The sequence below is a fragment of the Copidosoma floridanum genome, unplaced genomic scaffold (genome assembly GCF_036245765.1).
Source record: "Copidosoma floridanum isolate Cflo_tuat_1 unplaced genomic scaffold, Cflo_Japanese_pri ptg000021l, whole genome shotgun sequence".
Taxonomy (NCBI): domain Eukaryota; kingdom Metazoa; phylum Arthropoda; class Insecta; order Hymenoptera; family Encyrtidae; genus Copidosoma; species Copidosoma floridanum.
The window spans coordinates 26,726,670-26,751,715 of record NW_028321898.1 but is presented as its reverse complement, the minus strand read 5'-3'; the positions used below and the strand labels follow the sequence as shown (position 1 = coordinate 26,751,715).

At 40.2% G+C, this 25,046-nt stretch overlaps 2 protein-coding genes across 7 annotated transcripts; one reads left to right on the top strand and one right to left on the bottom strand.

The window, feature by feature from the left end:
- The first annotated feature begins 320 nt into the window (after nt 1–320).
- hyd (E3 ubiquitin-protein ligase hyd) lies at nt 321–13,773 on the top strand. Of its 2 annotated transcripts, XM_089594104.1 has the most exons (25): nt 321–993; nt 1,831–2,031; nt 2,393–2,735; nt 2,806–3,068; nt 3,164–3,324; nt 3,410–3,606; nt 3,689–3,957; nt 4,033–4,457; nt 4,536–4,810; nt 4,897–5,169; nt 5,243–5,525; nt 5,597–5,881; nt 5,960–6,080; nt 6,167–7,159; nt 7,238–7,569; nt 7,674–8,425; nt 8,508–8,844; nt 9,017–9,246; nt 9,396–10,208; nt 10,347–10,838; nt 10,917–11,039; nt 11,113–11,554; nt 11,633–11,966; nt 12,048–12,426; nt 12,511–13,773. In XM_089594104.1, the coding sequence occupies exons 1-25, from the start codon at nt 926–928 to the stop codon at nt 12,721–12,723; spliced, it is 8,604 nt and encodes a 2,867-aa protein (XP_089450230.1). In that variant the 5' UTR covers nt 321–925; the 3' UTR covers nt 12,724–13,773. The 2 variants fall into 2 exon arrangements, with proteins under 2 accessions (XP_089450230.1, XP_089450229.1); XM_089594103.1 differs by having other exon boundaries at nt 7,653–8,425; nt 9,396–10,838.
- A 1,012-nt stretch (nt 13,774–14,785) lies between these two features.
- LOC106639191 (uncharacterized) lies at nt 14,786–22,059 on the bottom strand. Of its 5 annotated transcripts, none has more exons than XM_014352683.2 (9): nt 21,869–22,059; nt 21,510–21,762; nt 20,850–21,366; nt 18,622–19,099; nt 17,487–18,543; nt 17,012–17,408; nt 16,592–16,890; nt 15,882–15,933; nt 14,786–15,515 (listed from the first exon to the last, which is right to left on the bottom strand). In XM_014352683.2, exons 4-9 carry the CDS (start codon nt 18,797–18,799, stop codon nt 15,276–15,278), a joined length of 2,223 nt encoding a protein of 740 aa, XP_014208169.2. In that variant the 5' UTR covers nt 18,800–19,099; nt 20,850–21,366; nt 21,510–21,762; nt 21,869–22,059; the 3' UTR covers nt 14,786–15,275. The 5 variants fall into 5 exon arrangements, with proteins under 5 accessions (XP_014208169.2, XP_014208170.2, XP_014208168.2 ...); XM_014352684.2 differs by having other exon boundaries at nt 21,895–22,059; XM_014352682.2 differs by having other exon boundaries at nt 21,510–22,059.
- Between the last annotated feature and the right edge of the window lie 2,987 nt (nt 22,060–25,046).

Here is a 25,046-nt window from a genome sequence, read left to right as displayed (position 1 = left end):
CCGGCCAGTGCGACTTTACGGGCAAGTACCTCTGTGATTTTTCACATGTGCTTTTTCACCACGCAATGCTCCTCGAGGAGGGTTTAGGCGACCTTCTCGCAGCAAATTTGCCTAATTAATAGATTAATAGATAAATAGATAAATAGATGACGTTAAATGTGAAATTTAAAAAAGCGCGCTTTTTGCCCTTTATTCCAATTCGCGCATGCGCAAATAGTAAAATTTCAAATTTCCCTCTTACCTGAAGTACAATGCAAGTGCCAGTGTGCCAAGTGTGCGCTTTCTCTCTCTCTCTCTGCACACCACGTACGGCGCGTACTTCACAACTTACAAGGGATGATGAAGGGATCTAGGGAAGGGAATCGCGAATCGTGAAAAGAAAGAGATATCATCACTTATCGCAATAAAACTTCGACAGAGAGAAAAAGAGAGAGAGAGAGAGTTTTGGTTGAGTTTTAGTACCTAGTTTTTAGTGTCAGTAAAGTTTCCTTCTCCGAGACATGGCCACAGTAACTCGTTCCGCTATGATGGGAGTGGGGCCCGAAAATTCACGTTAAAAACACGCAAGCAGCAGTTTATCAGCGATAAAGATCAAGTCCACACGCCTCGTGCAACGACACCACAATACGCTTGCAGAAGAGGCGTCGACCTCGTCATTAACCTCATCTTTTCTCTTGCCCGATTCCCGAATTATTTCGACCACATCTTCCTCAGGGAAGAACAACAAGATATATATATCAACAATATACAGAACAAAAAGACATATATATATATATATATACACTCAAATACAGTCGTAACTTCGGAGTGATTGGGGAGTGCGTGCAAGTAAGAGGAGTAGAGGAAGCAGGGCACGCACAAGCTCATCCTCGTTAGCTCGAGGAGTGAGCTGAGACACCAACATCGTGCAACGCACTCAACAGCCATGAGCTCCTCCTCGATACACTTCGTCGTTCATCCCCTGCCTGGGACAGACGATCAACTGAACGACAGGTAAGTCACTTCTCGACGTATAAGCACAAGGCTAGCTTTCCTCCATTGAATTAAACGCAATTTCTAGCCTAATTACTCCTTGGCTTTGCATATCGCCTACTTATGTACACTCATACGTTACGCTTGCGTTGCTGCGTATATATCCATTCTACTCCAAAACCATCTTCTTGGACAACGTCTGCCTAACGCAATATAACGCAATATAACTTATTTTCGGATATCGTATTTGAATCAGCTGAAAATTTTATTTTACAATCTTTGTCAAGACAAACAAGTTTTGTTTTGCAAAACTTTTCTCGTAAATGTAGGGAAGGGGAGTTTTTGCATTATTATCACATTTGGAAACATAAAATTTAGTTGATCGTTTGTACTTTACTTATGGTCATGCTTGGTATGTTTACTTTTTGTGCGACATTTAGTTTCAAGCCATGAACTCCTGATGACATCATTTTGATTTTATTGTAATCTACAATTTTTTATCCGTAGCTTTATTGATCGAGATTAATTTACCCTTATTGAAAAACTGATTAATTGTTGGAATGAATTATACATGCACATTCAAGTGAAATTGAAACTCACTATTTTTGGCTTATGAAACAATTTGTTTTGTGTCAACTTTTTTACTTGTTAAAAGGCAGTGCTTTTATAAGTATTACGGCAATACAGAAAATTTTTTTATTGACAGTAACCTAACTTAATAAACAAAGTTTCTGCTGTGAAATCATATGCAGTCGTTTTGTCTTCCATGCTTTTCGAGTTAATTTATTCAATCAAAACCTACTTCTCAATTTTTTAATGAAGTACAGATTTCTCAGTGATAAAAATACACTTTTTCAGATTAAAAGAAGTAGCTGAAAAAATAAATAGATATGGTTTTGTCACCCCACCTGCCCTCAGTGGGCTCAAATCATCAGTTAAACGTATTGTTGTGGGACCAACGCACATTGGTTTGCTTTTGGATGATAACAAAATATGTCGCGTTGCATACACAGTTATATATGACAGATTGGACTTGAGAAAAAAAGAGCCCAACAGAAAGTAAGTAAATATTTCCTTTTAATTTTTTAGGCACCACTGCTCCATGTAAGAGCCTCATACTTTGACTACAGTAATAATCACTTAAAAACCTAAGACTAGTGTAGTTTGAGTACTTGACATTATTTTCTATGACATTATAGTGTTTATTCTTAAAAAATATAGTGATTGTCAACAATTAAAACTAGCATTATTATTTGTTTAAAGAATACTTATATCCACAGGGTTAGTAAAATACATATACAACTGTTACTGACTCATTTATTTTGCATTGCTCTCTTTAATTTTATATTGTAAAGAGTAGAGTCCCAAATCACTATTAAAAACATTATTTTCTATTCCTTATGAATGAACCATTGTATAGCACCAGCAAAACTCATGCCAGTAATTCGTCGACAAACCAAAGTAGTGGAGGCGGCAGTGGCAGTGGAGGCGGCACCGGCAGTGCAACTGGCAATAGCGGTAGTGGTACCGGTGGCAGTAGCAGTCGAGCCGGCATTTCACGTTCGCGTGCCCGTATAATGCGCAACAACTCGGCCATCCGCGGAGGTAGTAGTGGCAGTGGCAGTGGAGGTGGTACAGGCAGTGGTACGGGAGGTAGTGGTCGTATCAACCCACCTGGAGTCATAATGAGCAGTGGTGGCAGTAGCGCTCGTCCGGTTGTGTCGGTACCGGCACCTTTCGTACCAGAAGATCTTATTTCTCAGGTATCGGACGGCAGGTTTAAATTTAACTTTTTTTTTTTTTAACGTAGTTGCATGATTATTGTCTTTTCAGGCCCAAATGGTGTTGCAAGGCAAAAGCCGCAATTTGATCATGCGCGAACTACAGCGTACAAATTTAGATGTCAACCTTGCTGTTAACAATCTGCTTTCAAGAGACGACGAAGAAGGAGATGATGGCGAAGATGCAGCTGACAGTTATGTCCCGGAAGATCTTATATCGTTACTCGATGGAGGCTTCAGTAACGAGCATTCGGTTATAATTGATGCCGACTCTATGTTTTCGGAAGATGTGTTCGGGTATCCAGGGATGAGGAGGTTTGTGGGGTTCTTAGATCGATCGTCAAGGGTGTTAAATGATGACAGACTTTTAATAATATGAAATAACTTTCTTGCGTTTACATGTACCTCAGCCGTAGTGGCCCGTCCCGTAGACTAGCGATTGACAGGGATGAGCGACCGTCGGAACGCGATAGAGATCGGGATAGCTTTAGCCGATGGAGAGATCGTCAGTATTACGGCCCACGACGTTGGCTGGAAACTGCTTTGAAAGATTCTTGGGATAAAGATCCAGGTAAGTGTATTGAAATTATTTTTGTCAAGTAGTACAGCTTCAATGTTTAAAGCTGTTAACAAATTTTATGGGTACTTAAATTTAGATATCAAGAAGAAAGAACTGGCATCTCAAAGTCCTCTTTGGATATCTGAGGATTTAGAATGGTGGAATGATCGTGGCGATGCAACTCCTCGTTTCACCCAAATTGCTGCGCTTTACAGTGAATTGATTGCTATCTCGTCGACCGGTCAACTCTACCAGTGGCGGTGGTCCGATTCCGAGCCTTACAAACATCCAGACGTAAGTTTTTATCCCTATAATATATTTTGTACGATTATATTAGAGTGCTTTCCCAACATTTGTTTTGCTTTTTATGTGATAGAACCCAAATATTCATCATCCAAAAGCTGTAGCTCTAAACGTGGTGGGCGAAAAAATCGTAAACATATCGGCTGCAGCGATTAGGTGTTCCATCAGTACAGAAAGCGGTAAAGTTGCTACTTGGCTTGACGAACTTTTGGGACACGTTGCCTCGAAATTAGAACATCCAGCTCAGGCTTTCACAGAATTCACATTAGACAAAATTGTATCGTTGTACACTTGTTCACTGTATACAGTCGCTCGTCTCGAAAGCGGAGCCCTTTATTGGTGGTAAGCATGCTATCAAGTTTTTCCATTACTACTCTATTGAATAGTTTAAACTGATTTTTCTTCAATTCAATTTAGGGGTGTTTTACCATTTGCTCAGAGAATGAAATTATGGGAAAAGTATAAAGCTAAGTCCAAAAAACACCGACCATCCACTGCATCGACGTCCGAAATAACATACGGTAGCTACGTGTGCATGAAAAATAGTCCCATTTATCAACCAGGAGCGATAGGTTTCACAATAGCAAATGGTGTACCTAAAGTTGGACAATTATTGTCAGCTGTTTGGAACCTTGACGCTACGTGCCGCTTCAAAGTTCTCCCTACTGGAATATTGCCACCTAATATAACATCTGAAAAACGAGAAACCAACAGCAATGGATCTTCCAACAGTGGCAACAAATCCAGTCATAAAGAGACCGCTGACAGAATAGACATGCCACCACCGCCATCACCAGCATCCAGCACGTGCAGTGATACTGGTAGCATTACGACTAGTCACAGTAAGTTTTTCATTGAAATTTTAATGATTGATTGTTGCCTTGTACGTTTAAAATAATTTATTTTAATTGTTATTACAGAAAGAACAAAGCGCATGGCTCCAAAAAGTGATGACTCTGAAAAAAAAGACGAAGAAGAATGGCATTTAAGAGATGTTGTTTTTGTTGAGGACGTTAAATCACTTCCAGTTGGAAAAGTAATTAAAGTGGATGGCTGTTACGTGGCTGTTAAATTTTTAAATAAAGATTTAAAGGATAAAGAAAAGGAGTTCAAAGATAAAGAAGGTGCCGACATAGCTGAAGAACCGACTAAGCTTCTTGCTGATTGCAGGCTTCTCCGTAAGGATGAATTAATGGTAAATATTCTTTTAAAGATTTTAATTGTACTTTTCGTAGGAACACCGAATTATTCGGAATTTAAACTAAATTTTTAATTTTACAGGTAATGAAGTCATCCATGAATTCTCGCGCGCCAGACTGTTTCCAACGGACACCAAGACGTATAAATATCGCTGAAGGTTCTAGCGACAATCTTTTGACGATAGCAGCAGATGGACAAGGCATTCATGCAATTTCACGTACAGGAAATAAGTTGAGCTACGTGATTTATAATATAAGCACTGGCAGATATGTACAAGATTGTTACATTCCATCAGATATTTCGTCGTTCTTAGGCTTACAGCCTCAAAATATCATTCTTACTAATGCTGGAGAGGTTAAAATTTTTTAACTATATTAATATTGTTTCTAAAATCTTGTTGTAATCTAATTTTTTCATATTCGTACAGAATACCGAGTGTTCAATGATTTTGCGTGACGGAAATAACACGATATATCCTCTTGCAAAAGACTGCGCTGACGCAATTCGTGATCCCAACTGGCTGGATCTAGTGCCAGTGCTTTGCATTGGTGCCTCAACCATTCCTATCCCAAGTATTCCCTCTATGAACCTTAAGAACCAAGTATCTGTTATTGCTCTCGTTTTTGATAATCTCTTGCTCATGCCAAGGATTCTCAGATGCGATTTTGAAGGTGTTAAACAAGTTTTCACTAATCTGGACCAAGAGCTGAGTAAGTTACTTTTTGAATTTACGCAACGCGCGATTTCTGAATTTATGACATAATTATTTCATTCATCTTAGAAGGCAATGTGGCTCAAATGCAATCAATTCTCAATGAGCGTTGTGATGGCAATCGTAATATCCTTCATGCTTGCATAACTATGTGCGCTCCAACGTCAAATAAAGAAACTGACCCAAGCATCGAGCATGAATTGGTTTCGAATACAGTTGATGCTAACGCCGCCCCTATGGAAGAGCCAATCCCAACATTGAACTGGCCTTCAGAAGCTTTTGATAATACATCAGGTGAAGAAGATTCTTTACTTGGAATTGGAGCTTCTAGCATATCTATGATGAACAGAAGCAGTACGTGAATTTCAAATACGGCAAATCAGTAACAACTTTTTTTTTTACGTTGCTAAAATTTTGTGATTATTGTTTCAGCTACAAATAATACCTACATAATTGATTCGGCCCAAAGACGCAAAAATGCTCTACTTATATTGCAATATATGTGCGAGATTCCAGTCTTAGCTCCACACCTCAGAGAATTGCTTACTGCTAGGTGTGATAACAATGAATTTTTTTTTCTTTCCTTCAACGAATTGGTTTTAGCACAACTTTGAAAATACTATTGTTTTGTGATTACAGAGATTCACAGGGCCAGACTCCATTGATGCTTGCAGTGTCGGTGCGTGCGTATAGTGCCGCACTTGTAATCCTTGAAACGATCCAACGCGTTGGCAAAGATACGAAAGACTGCGCCCCAATGATACTACCTGCAGACGCAAGTCCTGATCTATCACCCCTGTTTGTCACCTGCTGCAACGACACATGCAGCTTCACGTGGACAGGTGCTGACCACATAAACCAGGATATCTTTGAATGTCGCACTTGCGGTCTCACTGGGTCTCTGTGCTGTTGTACAGAGTGTGCCAAGGTCTGCCATCGTGGTCACGATTGCAAGCTCAAGCACACTTCACCCACCGCGTATTGTGACTGCTGGGAAAAGTGCAAGTGCAAAGCCCTGATCGCTGGCCGTCAGAATGCCAGATATGATTTACTATGCAGGCTTGTGACCAGTACCGATCTTGCAACTAAAATTAATTCTAGAGGCGAGTCTATCCTTCTGTTCTTAGTACAGACAGTTGGTCGGCAGTCGGTAGAACAACGCCAGTTCCATTCGGCACCTAGGGCGCGTTCTACATCAGCTAATCGTAAGAATCCCACTTCGGACGGTATTGTTGCTGAATCGGACATGCCCGATCATGACCTCGAACCACCGCGATTTAATCGCAAAGCTCTTGAACGACTTCTCAACGATTGGTCAGCCGTTCAATGCACCATCATGTCCGGTGTGCATGAAAATGCCACTACGGATCAGCTGTTCGGCGATCAGAGCCAGGGATCAAAACAGAGTGGTACTGCGTTGCTTGACAAGTTTACTCATTCCCTGCTTGTCAAGTGTAGTTCTGAAATGTTGGATACGCTCCTGACGACCCTTATTCGAGAACTGCAGAATGATAGTACACCAGGCAGGATGGAGGAGGCTAATATCGTGGCGCGCAGGTTTGTTAGATCTGTGGCGAGGATCTTTGTTATTTTCGCCATCGAGATGGCGCCCAACACGGCCAAGAGAAGAAGGTACGAATCAATCAATTTCTGTTGCATCTCAGTACAGTTTATTTATTCCCTAATAATAATTTATCATTCAATTTTCAGTACAAGTCAAGCTTCGCAACCGCAGGTGAAGTGCCGCAGAATATTCCAAGCTCTAATCAAACTAGCTGTTGAAGAGTTATGTGAGACTGCTGATTCCTTAATTGCACCAGTGCGTTTAGGGGTATCCAGACCTACTGCGCCATTCATTCTTACAAGCTCTGCTATTGAAGCAATCAACGGATCTGAGGAATTGTTCTCTATTGAACCTTTGATTCCGCACAGTGGCCTTAATGCACAGAGTTTAGATGCTTCTTTGCAAGCCCAACAGGGAAACAATAACTTATCCATTGCCAGAGATGCATCAAATATTGACGAAGCCGAGCCTGGAGAAGGTAAATCAACATGAATCTTCATGAAAACTTGAAAAGACATTTTTTTTTTCTAATTAATCCAAGATTATTTAAAATCAACAAAGAAAAATTTATTTTCTTTTCAGAAGTTCCAATGGACCTGGATGGCGAAATGAGCGAGCACGAGGAATCCTCAGCACCTGTAAGTACTCAGCCTCTGAGCGAAGTTGACGCTGTTGCCCCCGGTGTTGGAGAAGATCCTCCTGGTGACGGTGAATCTGACACCGAACTTGATTTGATGGTCGAGGCTGAAACCGAATCTGACTCTGACGACAACCACAGCAACCAGGACACGGCATCAGCTCAGCGTAGTGTTCAAACAGGTGCTACTGCCGGTTCGGATGGCGGCATGAACTCGATATTGCTCTATCCTGAAGACGAGTCTGGTGAATCGAGCCAACAGGAAGATGACGAAAGCGAAGCTGGAGAGACAGATGACCAGGACACGGAAGAGTTCCAGATTGGTGATGAGCAGCTCGAGCGCAGAAACGGTTCCAGTGGACAAGCCCAACGCAACAATCTTGCGCCTGTATCAATGCAGTGGGCCATCCGCAATCGTGAAACAAATACTCGTACAACCGGCGTGAGAGTCACAGGTGGCAATAACCTTGTTTTCATCGATCCGTCGTCACTCCGACGATCAACTGCTACCTCAGCAGTTGCAACTACACAGGAGCCCATCACCATGGGCACGACTGCCAGTTGTCTGGCCCGAGCATTTGGGATTGTTATTCGGCAAATTGCTGACTTGCTAACAATGATGCAGGCCTACAAAATGGTTGCACCGACCCTACCTAGGACATTGGATGTCTCGTACAATGACGCCATCAACTTGCAGGTACGTAATGTTAAGATAGAAACATTTTAATGCCTAAAGTTGTGTGAAAACGTGAAAAAATTGACGTTCGATTGCTTTTCAGATGTATCTGGAGGCTCACTTGAAGCCAACGTGGGACTGGCTGTTGACAGTCATGGATGCAACAGAGGCGCAGCTACGTTTTGGGGTCTCCCTCACTCGCAGTGCCGATCCCTCGCATCCGGAGCACCCACTAAACAGCGCGCCTTCACTGTCGGGTGGCAACTTTACTGGACTACTTAACTCAGCGGCTTTGTCGCTGTCGTTGCAAAGTGGTAGTGGCCGCAACGCTCGTACCGGCATTTCCGCCTCGTCGAATATAGCAGCAGGTCAAGGGTCCACGAGACTAACCTCCGGTTTTAACAACACTGATGCTGCACGAAACAGTAGAGAACGTGAGGGTATTTATTTTTTGGGGATCACTATGCGTTTTTTTTGTTTTTGATTTTTTTTTAACGTTGATTCTACTCTAGGGAATTTTGATTTATTTTTTTTGTATTTAATCGTTTTGTTTTCTTTTTTCACTTTAATCGCATGATTTCAAAAAACTAACTTGACATACTGAAATTGAAGGCGCAGATGCACACTCGGCTAGACGCGAATTCTTATCCTACTGTCTGTCGCTAATGAGAGCTCACAATGGCGAGCACAGAGACAGCTTGCCAGTTCTGGACGTTTCCGCATTGCGCCACGTAGCTTATGTGTTTGATGCTCTCGTCTATTATATGAGGTCTCTATCCGAACCACTGACATCACGGGGAGACGTGCCTAAAGATGCTTCTGATGCTGCTTGGAATGACCAGGTAAAATAAATCGTAACCAAAATCAAACTACCTATTATTATTAATATTAATATTATTATTATTATTATTATTATTATTATTATTATTATTATTATTATTATTATTATTATTATTCATATCAACCCGATTATCATGGCTTTTGCTGTTAGGATGAGAATGACAACGAAGAGGGTGAGGAAGACACTCTTAACTCAACTGCTGCAATGGAAACTGATTCGGTTGAATATCCCGAACTGCTTAACATTCCGTGCGTCTCGGCTCCCAATAACAGTACTTTAAATTCAAGCACCGTCAGCGGCTCGGGCAAAGGCAGAAAACATCCCTTCCTCCAGCGTTCGGACTCGACTCTTTGTCTAGGTTGTCCTGCTTTAGATCCCTTTGACACTAGCCTCTCCGAGGCATTACCTCTCGCTGATCAGCCACATTTGTTGCAACCGCACTCGAGGCGTGAAGATCTTTTCGGAGTACCTCGTCAAAATTCAACCGGTGGAGCTAATGGACTAGAAGGATTACCTACGAGGCTTGGATTGTCCACCAGAAGCAACGAGACGCAACAGATCAACTCGTCTACGCTTATATTGGGTCACACTTCAGAACAGATAGCTAAGAGTCAGGGCAGCAATAACGCAGACAGAAGAAACGCTCAAGAATCAAACCGAAATCCTGGTGAATCCAGTTCGGCAAAGTACAGTGACAAGCCAAAAGTATACAGTCAATCAGCCGAGTCTGTACAGTATACGATAGCTGTAGCCGACATGCAGACAGATCGAGCTCCGATAATTGTCTCTCCTAGCAACCAGCTCGTGGACACAGATAGCAATAGTAGTAGTGGCAGTCCACAAAAATCTTGCACCAACAAAATTGAACGCAGCGTGATAGTCCGCGCTGGCAGCAGCAGCGTCTGCTCTACCAAGTCTCAAAACAATGTTGATAAACAGGCTTTTTACGTGACGTCGGATGAGGTAGCAGTAACAGGACAGAGTAGCGAGTCACAGACAGCTGGTGCTAACGAGAAGGTAGATCTCGCGTCTAACGCAACAGTTCAAGAAGACTCTGTGCATGACACAGTGATGGAAACCACCCAAATGACGTCGGAAGAGCCAGCTGATACTGTTGCTGCTGCTGCTACTACTGTTACGGCCACTGCTAGTACTGCACCTACTGTGCCTCCAACACCAAGCAGACAACAAATTTCTAATCTTAGCCCCAAGATCTCACACAATATCCTGCTAGGCCGCTGGAGGCTTTCGCTCGATTTATTCGGTAGAGTTTTCATGGAGGATGTGGGTCTAGAGACTGGAAGTATAGTATCCGAGCTTGGTGGCTTTCCAGTAAAAGAAGCGAAATTCAGGAGAGACATGGAAAAACTAAGAAGCATACAGCAAAAAGACATCACGCTGTCTAAGGTCGAACGCGACAGAACGCAGCTGCTCATTCAGACAATGAAGGAACTGAATACACAGTACAACATTTATAATAGAAGGGCATCGAATGCACCACCACTAGCAGTGTCGCGTGTCAAAGTTACATTTAAGGATGAGCCTGGAGAAGGTTCGGGCGTGGCGCGCAGCTTTTACACAGCGATAGCTGAGGTCAGTGTCAGTCTATTGGTGCACTGTAATTAAATAGTTATCAATTGTAATTTTTTCCTTTTTTTCTTATATTTTCAGGCACTCCTAGCCAATGAGAAACTACCGAATCTTGAAGCAGCACAAATAGGCTCCAAATACACTCAATGCAACGTTTTGCAAAAGCTCAAAATCAAAGATCGCGATCGAGATCTCCGACGACAGGTAAGAGAAACTTTGTAAAATTTATGTTGAAATTCACTTCCGACGAAATGATTGAAAATTATGTGGATTCCAGAACATCCGATCGTCCGTCAAATGCAGAGAATCGCGTCGCACACTATCGTTTGAAGCTCGTTCGTTTTATCCGACGACCTCTTTGGAAGGTTCGTCGTCCTCGAACTCGTCCGGCAACTCATCTTCCGCAAATCACCCGCCACCCTTCGGTCACTCAAACAACGATCACTTAACGATGCACCAGCAACAATTGGGTGACAGATTATACCCAAAAGTGTATGCGCTGAAACCGTCCCACGCCGAAAAAATTACGGGTATGCTACTAGAGATGAATCCGGCACAATTGTTGATGCTGCTGGCATCAGAGGAATCGCTCAGACAGAAAGTCGAGGAAGCGTATGAACTTATACATAGTCACAATCAAGATCTGGCAAGTGAGGCTCTGCTAGATCTCGATGTCTTTAGTCTAACCGAGCGGTCTGGTGCTAAGAAAAAGAATTTAGGTATGCTGATGTTTGAGCGTTAAATTGCTATGTTTTTCATCATGATGAAATTTATAAAATGTAATTTCGTTTTGTTAGACAATTCGATAGTTGATGATCCAGAAGACAACGCCCCGCTGTTCTACGCACCTGGTAAACGAGGATTCTACACTCCGAGACAGGGAAGAGCGTCCTACGAAAGATTAAACGCATTTAGGAATGTCGGCCGGCTAATAGGATTATGTTTACAGCAAAACGAACTATTCCCAATATTCCTGAACCGACACGTGTTAAAATACATTCTCGGTAGACCGATAAGGTTCCACGATCTTGCATTTTTCGATCCCGTCATATATGAGAGTTTAAGGCAGCTTGTTGTTGACGCTGAGACAAAAGATAGCAGCAACTTATTCCACTTGGATCTTACGTTTAAGTAAGTCTACCTAGGTCAAAAATTTTACATTTATCTGAGTTAACGGTTATTAAATTAAATTTTTTTTTTCTTTTCATGTAGCATCGATCTATGCCCAGAGGAAGGCGGTGGCGCTATTGAGCTCGTACATAATGGCCATAGCATCGAGGTGACAACGTCAAATGTCTACGATTACGTTCGCAAGTACGCGGAAGTGCGAATGGTCAAAGTGCAAGATAAAGCACTCGAAGCGATACGCGAGGGTGTGTTCGACGTGTTACCAGAAGGTGCTCTCGATGGTCTCACAGCTGAGGACCTTCGACTGTTACTCAATGGTGTCGGTGATATCAATGTCTCGGTGCTCATATCGTACACGTCGTTCAACGACGAGTCGGGTGAGTCGACTGATAGGCTAGTTAAATTTAAAAGGTGGTTGTGGTCGATCGTTGAGAAAATGACGCACACGGAAAGACAGGATTTGGTAAGTAATAGTAAAATGTTTACCAAATTAAAATTGACATCACTTAGTTGTGTATAAAATTGTCACAATTAATTTTTTTTACAGGTTTACTTTTGGACGGGTTCACCAGCATTACCAGCAAGTGAAGACGGATTCCAGCCTATGCCGAGCGTTACGATCCGACCAGCCGACGACATGCATCTACCCACGGCCAACACCTGCATATCTCGCCTCTATGTGCCCCTGTACAGCTCGCGTCACGTGCTACGACACAAACTGCTGCTGGCTATCAAAACGAAGAACTTTGGTTTTGTTTGAGGAGACGATAGCGAAGAATAAAACTATGCCGATTCTCGCGCTCGCGCTCTCTCTTCTTTTCGTCGTCGAAAATATCATCTCCCTTTTATTTCGTCGTCTCTCGTCTTCGTCACAGCACCATCATTCTCTAACAAAACGGGAGCTATCACGGGAACTTGCAAATTCATGTTTCAGGTTTTGAACGACGAATACTCATTTGTGAAATTAATTGGTTTCACGTGTTACTACAAAATCTTCACTTTTATCATTTTATCAATTATTGCAATTTTTTTTTTTTCAAGTTGTGAACAATTTAAGACAACAACAAAATAATAATACGTGGTGAAAGGTGGAAATTAATTTTCTTTCTGAAAATGTATTTCGCGTGACTGCTTTATCGGCTAAGGTAGCAATAAGAAACACAAGAAACAAATAAACTTGATGTGTGATACGTGGCGAATCACGTAATGATATATTTTCGTTGTAAATAAATTTACAAGAGACGCTCTTATAGATAATCGAATGACGATTTCTTATTGCTATCAAAGTATTCCCTCAAACTCATAAAATGTATATGAAAATTTTAGATTAGTGAAGAGATCACATCATTACCATTAAAATAAACACGAGCTTTTGATTTAGATTAATTTTTCTTTGTAGTTATTATACTTAAAAACTTAGTGGTTAAGATGTTTTAATTATTTATCGATTAAAATGATTAAAATAAGATGGTAAAACCTAAAGAAAATTTGCGCAAGTTCCCGATTTTCCATACTTTTTGGAACAAAATTTAAACAAACGAACGCATAAATTAAAAAGTAATGGTAAGAAGTTATACGTTGTTATTTTTTTTCTTTGGCTTTCTTTTGATGAAAAGAAATTTATAAAATTTTTAAGGTGTAATTATTAAATATTAATATTTTTTTAAAAGTATATAATGCCGTCACGTGGAGTACAATGTGATTGCTTCTCGTTTGATCTTGAAGATTTTACGTTTAAAGAAAAAGTGTCATATTTAGTCTTTATATAGCGACCCGGAGTAATAAAATTTTCGCTAAATCAAAAGGCACACACGAAGGCTTTACTTTCAATTTACCCAACCTGTTTCTTATAATTTTTTTTCATATTATACATTTTTTGTAATCGCTAACTTTATTAAGTGAAAAACTGCGTCTCTTAGATTTTTGTATGAGTTTTTGATTTTTTTTTTTTTTTCAGTTTCAGAACAGTATAGTTTAACGGCAAACATTTAAATTAGCAAAATTGCTTTATTAATTATAACTAAGTAAAGTATGTGAAAAAACTGCAAAAGGATATAAATAAATTTTTAAAATGAAAAGCGAATCATTCAATTATTTTACAGTTAAAAATTTTTTATTAGGCGTGTAATAAAGTAACATAAGATGTAGACAGAATGCGAAATTTTTCGTCAAAAGTGTTTGTTTCGCATACATGGAAAAGAGCAAAAATGTAAGCATTTGGATACGTTACGTACCACCTTTAGGGAAGAAAATACCAGAATTAGATGTAACTTAAAAGCATACGAAAACATTCTTGGAATTTTCTATAAATATAAATGCATGATTCAATGCAACACATAAAATAATCTTACATTATGATCGAATCGTTTAATTATTTAAAAATATTACATAGCTTTTTTTAGAGTTTTGAAAACAATTTAGTTTTTGCTACTTTCATTTTGGTATTATTGGTATTTCCGTTATAAATACTCGAATCATTTATTTCTTTGTTCTTCATTATAGAATTTTCTGTTGTCGCAGTTAATCCTAAGTCGACAGTATGTTATTTAACACAACAAAACAGAGTTTCCTTAGTTGTCGTTTAATATACAACTTTTCGTCAATTTTTTCTTAATTAAAATTTCGCTCATTCCGCACATGTATATAATGTGTAGTTAATAGTAAAAATGCAAAGCACTTTGACTTTTTATATCGCAATTCCTTACTTTTTGTTATTACAATTGTAGCCAATATTTTTATTTATTTTTTTTTTATCACATCGAAAAGACGAAACAAATATAACGATTATAAAAACAGAGCTGATCTAAAAAAATTTAATATAATACTTCGAAATCATTTTTATTAAGCATACAGTTTTATTAGCCTATAATTTAAACGAAACTAAACAAACAGTATAAAATATCAACTATACATTCGCTGAAGAATCGCTTTAATTTGCTCGATCACATAACGCGTAGTGCTCTTATTCTTTTATCGGTTTTTATATCCTTATTTTTTCAAAAAGGCAAAAGTAAGAGAAAGAAGAAAGAAAACTTACCATCATATACAATGTAATAAATCTCATTATTTATAAATTCTAAAAAGTCGATAAAGTTATGTACAATAGTTATATATTAAATCAATTGTATGCGAGTGTGTGTGTGTGTGTGGCGTATTATCGACGACGGGAGAGTTTGTGATGCCAGAGGTGGTGTGTATAAATCTTTCACGAGGTGAATCAGTTGAATTTTTTTTCCTTCACTTCTTTTTTTATTTATGTACAAGCGTTTTTAAAAAATTTTAATTCGCGTTTCATTTATATTATTTATATACCTATTGACCACCTCCGGAATTATTGATAGTGGGCAACTTGGTCGTTGCAGCAGTAGCGGCTGCGGCTGCAGCAGCGGCAGATTGGCTCAGCTGGGCCAGAGTCTCGGGTGTGGCGTGAGCCTTCAAGATTGAATTCTCCGCCTCTAGCTGATTGATGCGGTCCATGAGCTCTGCAATTTTTTCTTTCAGCACCTCGACCTCTTCCCGCACCGCGAACATCAAGTGACTTTTTACCAAATCCTGCAACGAACGAAACAATATTCATTTCTTGGTTTTACATCGTTTTTTTATGGCTTGGCTTTTCATTATATCCTCTTTGGATCTTTAAGTACATATGTTTGCAAGGGTATGTAGAATGTACACATGATGTATATAAGTATAAACGGTTGTCTCTATACCTCATTTGAGCCAAAAAAAATGTGTTAAATGTCTTATCGTTAAAGACAATATTAATCGTAAAATATTACATGTGGCAATTTCAGATAACATACTTGATGTCCTTACTAAGATCGTTGAAAATGGTGATATTGTATTTTATTTAAGTATTTTGGTTTATAAATTTACAAAAATATCAATTAAGGAATTCGTGCAACAAAAAGTGCTTACCATAGCTTGCTCGATTTTATTATCAATCGCTACTGCACTGGTCCCTGACATGCTGTAAATAAAAATATATAAATACATAGATACATACAAAACGAATGCTAGTCATGGAAAGACATGTTAAAACCACGGATTTTACTAATTAAATAAAATACAAATATGAGAAACAAATGAATATGTATAACTGTACAAATAAATTGAAGGTCTTCGATCTCTTTCTGCCTATTATTTTATGAAAGTCCATGTGGCAGATTTAAATGAACTATTATATGAAATGAAATATTTTGTCAAGTAATTAAATAATAATAAAAAAGTCTATTATACAATTTCTTGATTTTTAAGTTAAAAGTATAACACAGCTATTCATATAATTAATAACATGTTTTAATTCAACATACGATGACAAATGCTACAGTTTTATTTTTAAACTAGAGGTTTCAGTTTTATTTTGAAATTCAGTGTTGCATATAGATAATGATAACCAAAATAACTAAAGATTCTTAGTACTGTATTATACAACTTTACGAAAAGATTAAAGTTTATTAAAATAAAAAATTGAATTGTCAATCTATTTCATGTCATCCAAACGTTTCTTTTCAAGATTTTTTAAATTAAGTATAAGATTTAAGAAAAAATCTTATTAAACTGTTGTATTTGTCAAATTCAGGGAATGAATCCTAACGTTTGAAGAGTAAAAATCAACACTCAAATACCTCTCATTATCATCATGCGCTTGATGATCATCGGCATTTTGAGTAACTTCCGCCAGAGACTCAAGAAGTGCGGCGTCAGTAGCCGCAGCTGCCAAGGCACCAGCGACCATCATATTCGCCATCGAATCTTGATCGGATTCAACTGGCTGTTGCTGCTGTTGATGGAATGATATGTTACCCTGTTGCATACCACCGACCATCTGCACCTGGGCTGATGTTCCAGTAGCCGTTTGTTGTTGCTGTGTCTGAGGCTGCTGTTGTTGCTGCGTTGACTGCATCTGAGCGTTTGTCGACATCACCTGTGTACAATTAAACTTATACTTTCAGTATTCGTATTTATTCGCCGAGTATATGGTTAGCGAATAAAAATTGATTATTCATCTTAGCCAAATGAATAAACTTTTCAGCAATAAAACATACTTGAGGCTGTAGCTGTTGTGACTGTTGGGGTTGTTGCTGCTGTTGGGGTGGTGGGGGACCACTGGACTGAGGAACTTTGTGGATACCTTGCAAGCTCTGCATGTTTTGCATAGCGGCTTGCATTTGTTCGGGGATCTGCTGCTGTTGCGTCGCTTGAGGTTGTGACGTGGGCGGCGGTGCTTGCTGGGATTGTTGCTGTGACTGCGGTACGAGTATGTTTGGCGGAGGCTGGGAGGGCGCGACACTCGTTGGTTGTTGGCATACGTTTTGAGCTTGCGGCGGTGGGCCCATCGATTGCGCTTGTGAATTCACCGGTACGTACGTCGTCGTCTCGTCTGTCTGAGGATGCGTGATCGTCTGCTGCTGCGTTGGCATGTTATTCGTTTGCGTTGCAGGACTGAAAATTTCAAAGTTTTCATAAGCATCGTAAACTTTCTTTAGCTATGATTTTTTATTCAAGAAAATTAGATCTTACCATGTCTGTTGGGTGAGTATCGGAATAGTACCCTGGGGCATGCTTTGCGTCTGTGCCATACTGTTCGGGTGGGCTGACTGTAGATTAGCCGGCAACGTTGTACCCTGAGTCTGTTGCTGTTGCGCCTGAGTCGCCGAGGCCTGGTAGTACTGGGGCGGTACCTGCTGAGGCTGCTGTTGCGTGGGCACCGGCGCATAGCCAGCAGCAGAAGCAGCACCCAATGACTGCGTACCTGCATGCTGCTGCTGCTGTTGTTGTTGTTGTTGCACTTCAGGGTGCATAGGTCCATTCGCATCGATGCTCATGCCAGCCATGTCGTCGACGACCTTGTTTACAATCTCGGGTACGACGATACCCGCATCAGTGACTCCGTACGATATACAAACTTCGTTCGGGTCGGGCACTTTTGTAGTCGTCGACTGATTGACCGAGGTATGATCCAAATAGTCCATGCAGGTCCACCGTCCGCGCTTGAAAGGCTCCGTGCTTTCGATCTTGACGACCTTGAACCTCTCGTTCCTACCGTGCGAGTGGACCTCTCGCAAATCGGCGTCCTGCTTAGTGCTGCTTGACAGCAAATTGATGATGTTATTGTCTGTGACCGAGGCTATGTCCAGTGTGTTGATGTTGTTTTCGTTCGTTGAGTTGCTCGTAATGTTAGCCTCAGACGATGGCACGATTGCCAAGCCGTACTGCGAACTCGTCGGTATGACTGGCGCCGTGCTCAAAGCGGCATTGCTCGCGTTAAAGAAGACGTCGTCCTTGGAGAAGGTGTCCTCGGAGTAGCTCGGCGTCTCGATATCCGTGATCCGCGAGTGCTCGACACTGTTGTCCTCTGTATGTGACTCGTCGAGATCGTCGTTCGAGTCCTCGCCCGCGTCGTTGCTCATCCTGCAGCCCACTGTGACACTCGTTATCTGAAACGACGACGTCTTCTTCGTACGGTTTTGGGCGATTGCGGCACCCGTGTTTGGATTGTTGGACGTTGAGCTGGCCGTGGTCATCGGTATCGAGCCCAACGACTGGCCATGATGATGGTGGTGATGCTGGCCTTTGCCTACAACCATCAACGTCACGGTTTCATATAATTTATTGAATCTCAACAACAAAAGGTAAAAGGAATTGAGTCGCTCACCAAAATTGTCGATCGGCTCGCTGATACGTATCGTCTCGGTCGTGGTACGGTGCACGGGTGCGGATATTTTGCGGGCGGGCATTTGTCCCGGATGAACAGTGGCAGCTGGACTGGCGTTGTGATCGGCCGGCGATGAAGCATGCTTGTGCGCCGGCTTTCTGATGGCGTTGTCGGCCATCTCGCCTTAGCTGCGACTCAGCTTATTAACACGAGATGATTGTCGAATTGAAAAGGAAGGCTCCACGACGACAAAAATGCTGGGAGTGAGCTGCTGCTACTGCTACTACCGGCTGGTGGGAGTTTCGTTTTATGACGGGGTCGCTCACTCGTTGTTGGAGATAATAACAGGCTACTCGCTTGTTTGCCTGATCCTCTCGAGCGCATAGTAGGCCAGACATGACGCTGAGATCCAAGTGCGCCTAGGCTCAGCGCGAGCACCTTATCTCGTGGACTCTCAATTCTGGGACGGTCCAGTTTTCTAAAATTGAAAATAGAATCATGTGATTTTTATTACTTGATAGTATACATAACATATAATCATATGAAAATGATTTGGAGTATATACAAGTCAATCGACTGATCATTCTGAAGAACTTGTCTATGTAACATTTGTAGTGATTACAATGACAAAAGTAATTTGTGCGATAATAGCTATGAATCTTCTGTAAAATGAATGTGAATCATATAAGTGTTTTTAGAGTTTTATGAAATGATTCACTAAAGATATTCGATTACTTATACAAGTTAAGTAATTTTTTTTAACATTATATGTATTTCAGGCTAATTTGTGACAAGAGAAAGCTAATTAAAATTTGAAGAAATTAATTTATAAGGTTATCTTAAGTTTCAATATTCAAACGTAGCTCTTAAGAGCTTGATTGTATAAATAAACTTTCTTGTAAAGTATTAAATAGTATCTAGTTAGAAAATATAAATGTGTTTTACCATTTACCTAAAGTATGTCAAGATTAATATTCTAACTTAATTTTTAACAAACATAACCTATCATACAAGAATTATTTCAGTTTGTATGTTCAGTTGATTACACTAAACAATACAAACCTTATAAGAATTTTAATAAAGTAATAGAGTATAGTACAATGGATGACAGAAAGTTCTAAACTGATAACAGAAACATACATAATTCAAATTTTTATATGTAACTGTAAGCAAGAACCTATTCACTAATCATATTTTGTTACCTGAAGTGCCTTTACACAAAGTTTTGTATGTAGCCTTCAATTTTTATTAACTGCACTATCCACACCATATAAGTGTAATGATATAATTGACCACAAAAATTGCAGCTTGTCACTACTTATTTTACAACAGCAAAACCACAAGCAAAAGCCACGGAACAATCTCTATTATTGATGCTAAGCTGAAAACTTTACACCTTAATTTGAAGAGATCCGCTTTTTGCTTGGAAACCAAAATCAAATTTGTGCAAATGCAATTCTAAGGGAAATTATGAAATTTCAACTTTCTTTGAATTCTGGAAAGTACAATACTTTTACTAATTCAATTTTACATACTAGCCTTTTTCACACTTTCAAAATTTATTTTAGAGGCTTGATTAGTAGATTTGCAGAAACAATATCTTATTGTAGTTGCTATTTAAAATCACTTGATCACAACACAAACTATCAGAACTGATTAAAAAATCAATTACTCTCAGAGTGACCATCTGCTGACAAAAATTTTTTTCCTTTCCTACAGCATATTACAATGAAAGTCAACTTGAATATTAATATACATATAAAAGCCAAACGTGACAAGCTTATTAAAGCTACTATATTGGACACCTCATCGAACCTAATACATGAACAATTGAGGCCATTTAAATCATGAATGGTGTACGGTACCTCCAAAGTCAGAAGACACACAATCAAGCTCACCCACACATCCTCTAGTCTATTGGATATACAAAATGAATGAAAAAAAAGAAAGATAAGAAAACACAATTGGTGATGAGAAGGATGATATGATATGCCAAAAGGGGCGGGGGAGATGGCAAAATTCTATATGCATGTGTTCAGTTCTTTTTGTTCTTCATAGGTCTTCAAACGAGCTGATGTGTATGTTCACCTAAGCCAAACGTGATTTGAAAATCGATGCTTTCCTGTGTAAGAGAGAGAGAAAGAGAGAGAGAGAGAGAGAGAGAGAGAGAGAGAGAAAGAGCTAGGGCCTATTCTATGGGTAATAATATTAATTCCCTGACGACTTACCCTTCTCTCTTTTTCTCTTGCTCCTATATATCCACTCCTCTGCAGTGTGTATGTATCTCTTCTGTCTTTACACATGTATGCATACACTTGTGCCGTTTGCGTGCGTGTGTAATATCCACACCCACACACACACAGTCTCGCTTCAGTGGCGGCACAACGACAGCTATCTGTCTCTTCTATCTCCTTTGCTCCTTCTTCATCATCATCATTATCATGACAGTTCACGGACAGCACTGTGCACTCTTTCTCTCTCATCGGTCACTGTGCTACCTCTGCTCTGACTAGTTTCCTCTGCTGGTAGTGATTTCTCCTGTTGAATGTACTCAATCAAGCAGCATCTCCAAAAATTTGCAGCAGCCACTGCTTACAACCCTTCCTCTCTTTCCTCCTCCTCTGCAACTGTTGTCGTTGCTGTAACTACTGTCCCGGCTGTCTGCCCTGTCGTACTTAGCATGAATATGCTGTCACCAGCAGTCCTCCAAACGTTGACGTACATGCAAGCGCCTTTTTTTTCTTACTGTTGTAATAAACAAAAAAATAAAAAGAGTCAAGAAATAAAAAATCCAGGAGGTTGAGGCTGCGCCGACATTCGGCTCAAGCCGAATATCTGCAGCAGTATAACTAAGTACGCACCACGAAATGGGTACATAGAATACGTACATTGCACATATCAAATCCAACGACGCGCAACCAACTCCACCTCTTCTTTCTCTCTCCTTTGCGCTGTAAGCTGTAACACTCTGCAGTCAGGTCCAGGTGTAGGCGACACGGACGTGTATACACACGCTGGCTTAGATATGCATGTATGGTGCTATTAAAATGAATCACGTAGATTCCTTATGCCTCTCTCTGCCGGTCCCTTATCTTTGCGGATCTTGCTGGTGGCCGACGACGATGAGGCTCTCTTTCTTTCCTTGAATATTAAATTAATTAAACCACACACACCCCGGCTTTGCAAACTCTTTTTTTTTCAACAAGGTACATGCACGCAGTTGTTGGACAAACGAAAACACACGCACCGAGGCCGACCTGACTGACTATATACCCAAGGTAGACAAGACTGACGTGACGAGAGGATGAGGATTGAGGAGGCGCGAGGAGAAGACGAGACGACCAGCAGACACACTTATCTCTCGCCCCCCACGCGCAGACACACGTTTGCCTGCGTTTGCCGGTCAAGGAGGTTATGTTTCTTCATGTAACCTTTCCTGAGTTCCTGACAATCCTGACTCCTGACTTGTGACTTCCTGACTCTCTCTCTCTCACTCCCCACTATGTCTCTTCCTATGCGCGCGCACTCTCGTCTCTCGGGCCCTCGGGCGCGAGTTTTTAAAATAAAGCGTCCTTTGGCGGATGTGTTCGAAGGAAACGAATACGAATTTATAAATGAATGTGGTACCAATTTGGCTAACGGGTAAAATGTAGCACTTGGGCATTATTTTCGGTAGAGTGCAAGATAAAACTTAGAGGTGACAGTTTTATCATTTATGTAGGACTTTTTTTTTTTTTTTGCAAACGAAAACAGATAGTTGTTTACGAAAATGTGGTGTTCGGAGGAAGCGAATAAATGCCAGCGATGACGCGAGTGTGCACACATTTTACACAACGAATCATGTCTCCGTTGGCTATATAACAACAGGTAATTTATCATCAAAGTGGAAAACGAATGTATTGAGTTGCACCAGCGAGAGAGAGAGAGAAAGCAAGACCTTGGCGATAATCTAATCGTGTGTTTTGGCCTTGCGTTACACGCACACACACACACACACACGCGCGCCTTCGCGGTGAGCAAAGTAATTAATCATCAAAAATAGAATATACTTTACATATGATGCAATGCGATGAAGTGAAGAATATTTCGTCGTCGGCGTTTTCTTCTAATTATTCATGTGCGCGGGGGGACCATCGTCAATAGATAAGGTAAATTTCTTGGGATGAAGCGAGTGGAGATTAATCGAATGGCTTGGTCAAGTTTCCTTTTGTTTTCATGCACAATGAGAATATCAATTTTTTTTTTTTTTTTTTTTTTTTTTTTTTTTATGACAATGACAGTTTTTAAACCACCGCATCGTTTTTTTATTTACAATTGGCCATTAACATATTAATTACAGTGAAATAAAATTTATCTAGTCACAAAAATGTCACAAGACAAGTATCATCAAGCCGAAAAATACAACTAAATTAAACTAAACCTGTTTAATCTGCGTGATGAATGTTTTTTTTTTTTTTTTTTTTTTTTTTTTTTCAATTATGTTACAGACTCTATTTATACGTACAGAAATGACATTTATTTCGTACGTATGAAGACAAAGAATAATTGTTCTCACAAATACGGAAAAAGAAAAGTTGGTTCGATACACTCGTTGTATGAAATTTCATCACGCGACGTGTAGTATACATACGTACTTGCACGGGACACTTTGCCTTGTCCGTGACTTCCTGGCAATTTGCCTTTCCGAGTCAATTATCTTAAATTAGGTAAGCCCTTATGATATAATATATTATCATATCACATATATATATTTATGTTTGTCTGAAACAAACAAACAAACACATTGAAACTCTGTGAACTACATTTTGGAGAAAAAAACTTATTCATCAATTTTCAACAACAATTGCATACTGATGCGTGGCTCGTTTACCTATACGTTTGCAGGACCATTTTTTTACGAATATTGTGAAAATTTGATGGCAAAAATTCTAATTGTACACGAATCGCGCGGTCGTCGAATTTCACGACACGAGCTAAACTATTTTCACTTTAATTTAGCCCAGTTTCCCTACTACCGACAAAATTAGCGCATATTAGGCACATACACGCACCGACTGTCACGTATATATATATATGTATAACGTCAGGCACACGCAAACAAACTCCACATACACAAGCTGCTTGTACCTACGCGCGATGTATTTTATTAAACATGCGCTCGCGTTGTATTCCGATTTATATCGTGTTACAGGAACGGAATACCCGTCTGGGCTGTCACGCGAAATTAACGTTACATTTACCATTGAATACAAATGTAAAACCTACGCGCTCGTAAGAGCAAATTTATCACTTTCTGTCGGTTTTATGTGTGTTAAGAAATGACAAAAAAAAAAAAAAAAAAAAATTATTTAATTGCCCATATATTACTAGTCCCAAAGTAATCTGAGGTGTCTGCCTCTCTGTGAAGGATGCATCCTTTGGGACCGTCAAGGGAATTACTCGCACAGAGGCCCCCCCTCAATTTTCCGCTACATGTACTTACAACATGCTTACGGGTACTTCATTTTTTTCTTTTGTTCTCGTGTCGTGCTAAGGTGCTATTTCAAATAATAGGCGCTCTTCGTCGTAGAGTTTCGTCACGGAACAAATATCGAAAAATTCCTCTGTGATTCCTTGGACTGGCCTGAAATCCCAGAAAAAGAAGGAAAACATAAACTCTTGCTACGTGTTGGCGAGAACAATGGCGCGTTGGCACAAAGGGAATTTGCAGAAAGTGCATTTGCTAGTGTTGCTTTCACTCGGCTTGTGACGCGTTTATCGGTGCTGTGCGGCGTTATTCGTACATATTTTATCAGTGGACCGACACGTTAAAAACAATTAAGCTCCAATTATTTCCGGGTGCATTACAGCCTCCAAAGCCGATAAATCCATTGTGACATTTTGGATTTGACACATAATACATTAGCCCACGTGAATACATTGACAGACGTCTCCATTGATACCCATCGTGTTGATGGTGCTACGAATATGCCATCCCTTGGCCCCAATTGTCCACCGACTCAGGAGCGCGGGGGTTGAAAAAACTTGGAATTCGGCCCCAACCTCGGGTCATAAAATGGCCATTGAGCAAACTCCTTCGTACAACTGATATAATTATGCTCGAGTAGGTTTTTTTTTTTTTTTTTTCCATCGAAAATGAGATTCGTCCAGGAAAATATTTTTTTTCTCATTAATACACATCCAAACGGTCGAGTAATTTCAGGTTTAACATCGAGTGACCTCCAAGTTTGTCGAACCTGTTGTACGCTTCTGCCAGACTTTAGACCGGGAGGTGTGACGCATCGATTTTCGTAAAAAACCGGGGCTCCCCACAGCTTTTCGAATATGATCGACTCAAACTCGAACTTTGGCCTTGACGAATTCAATTCTCGGTGCTGGGTCCTTTAACGACAAAAAATTAATCCCCCACCTGAGAGGAGGATGGG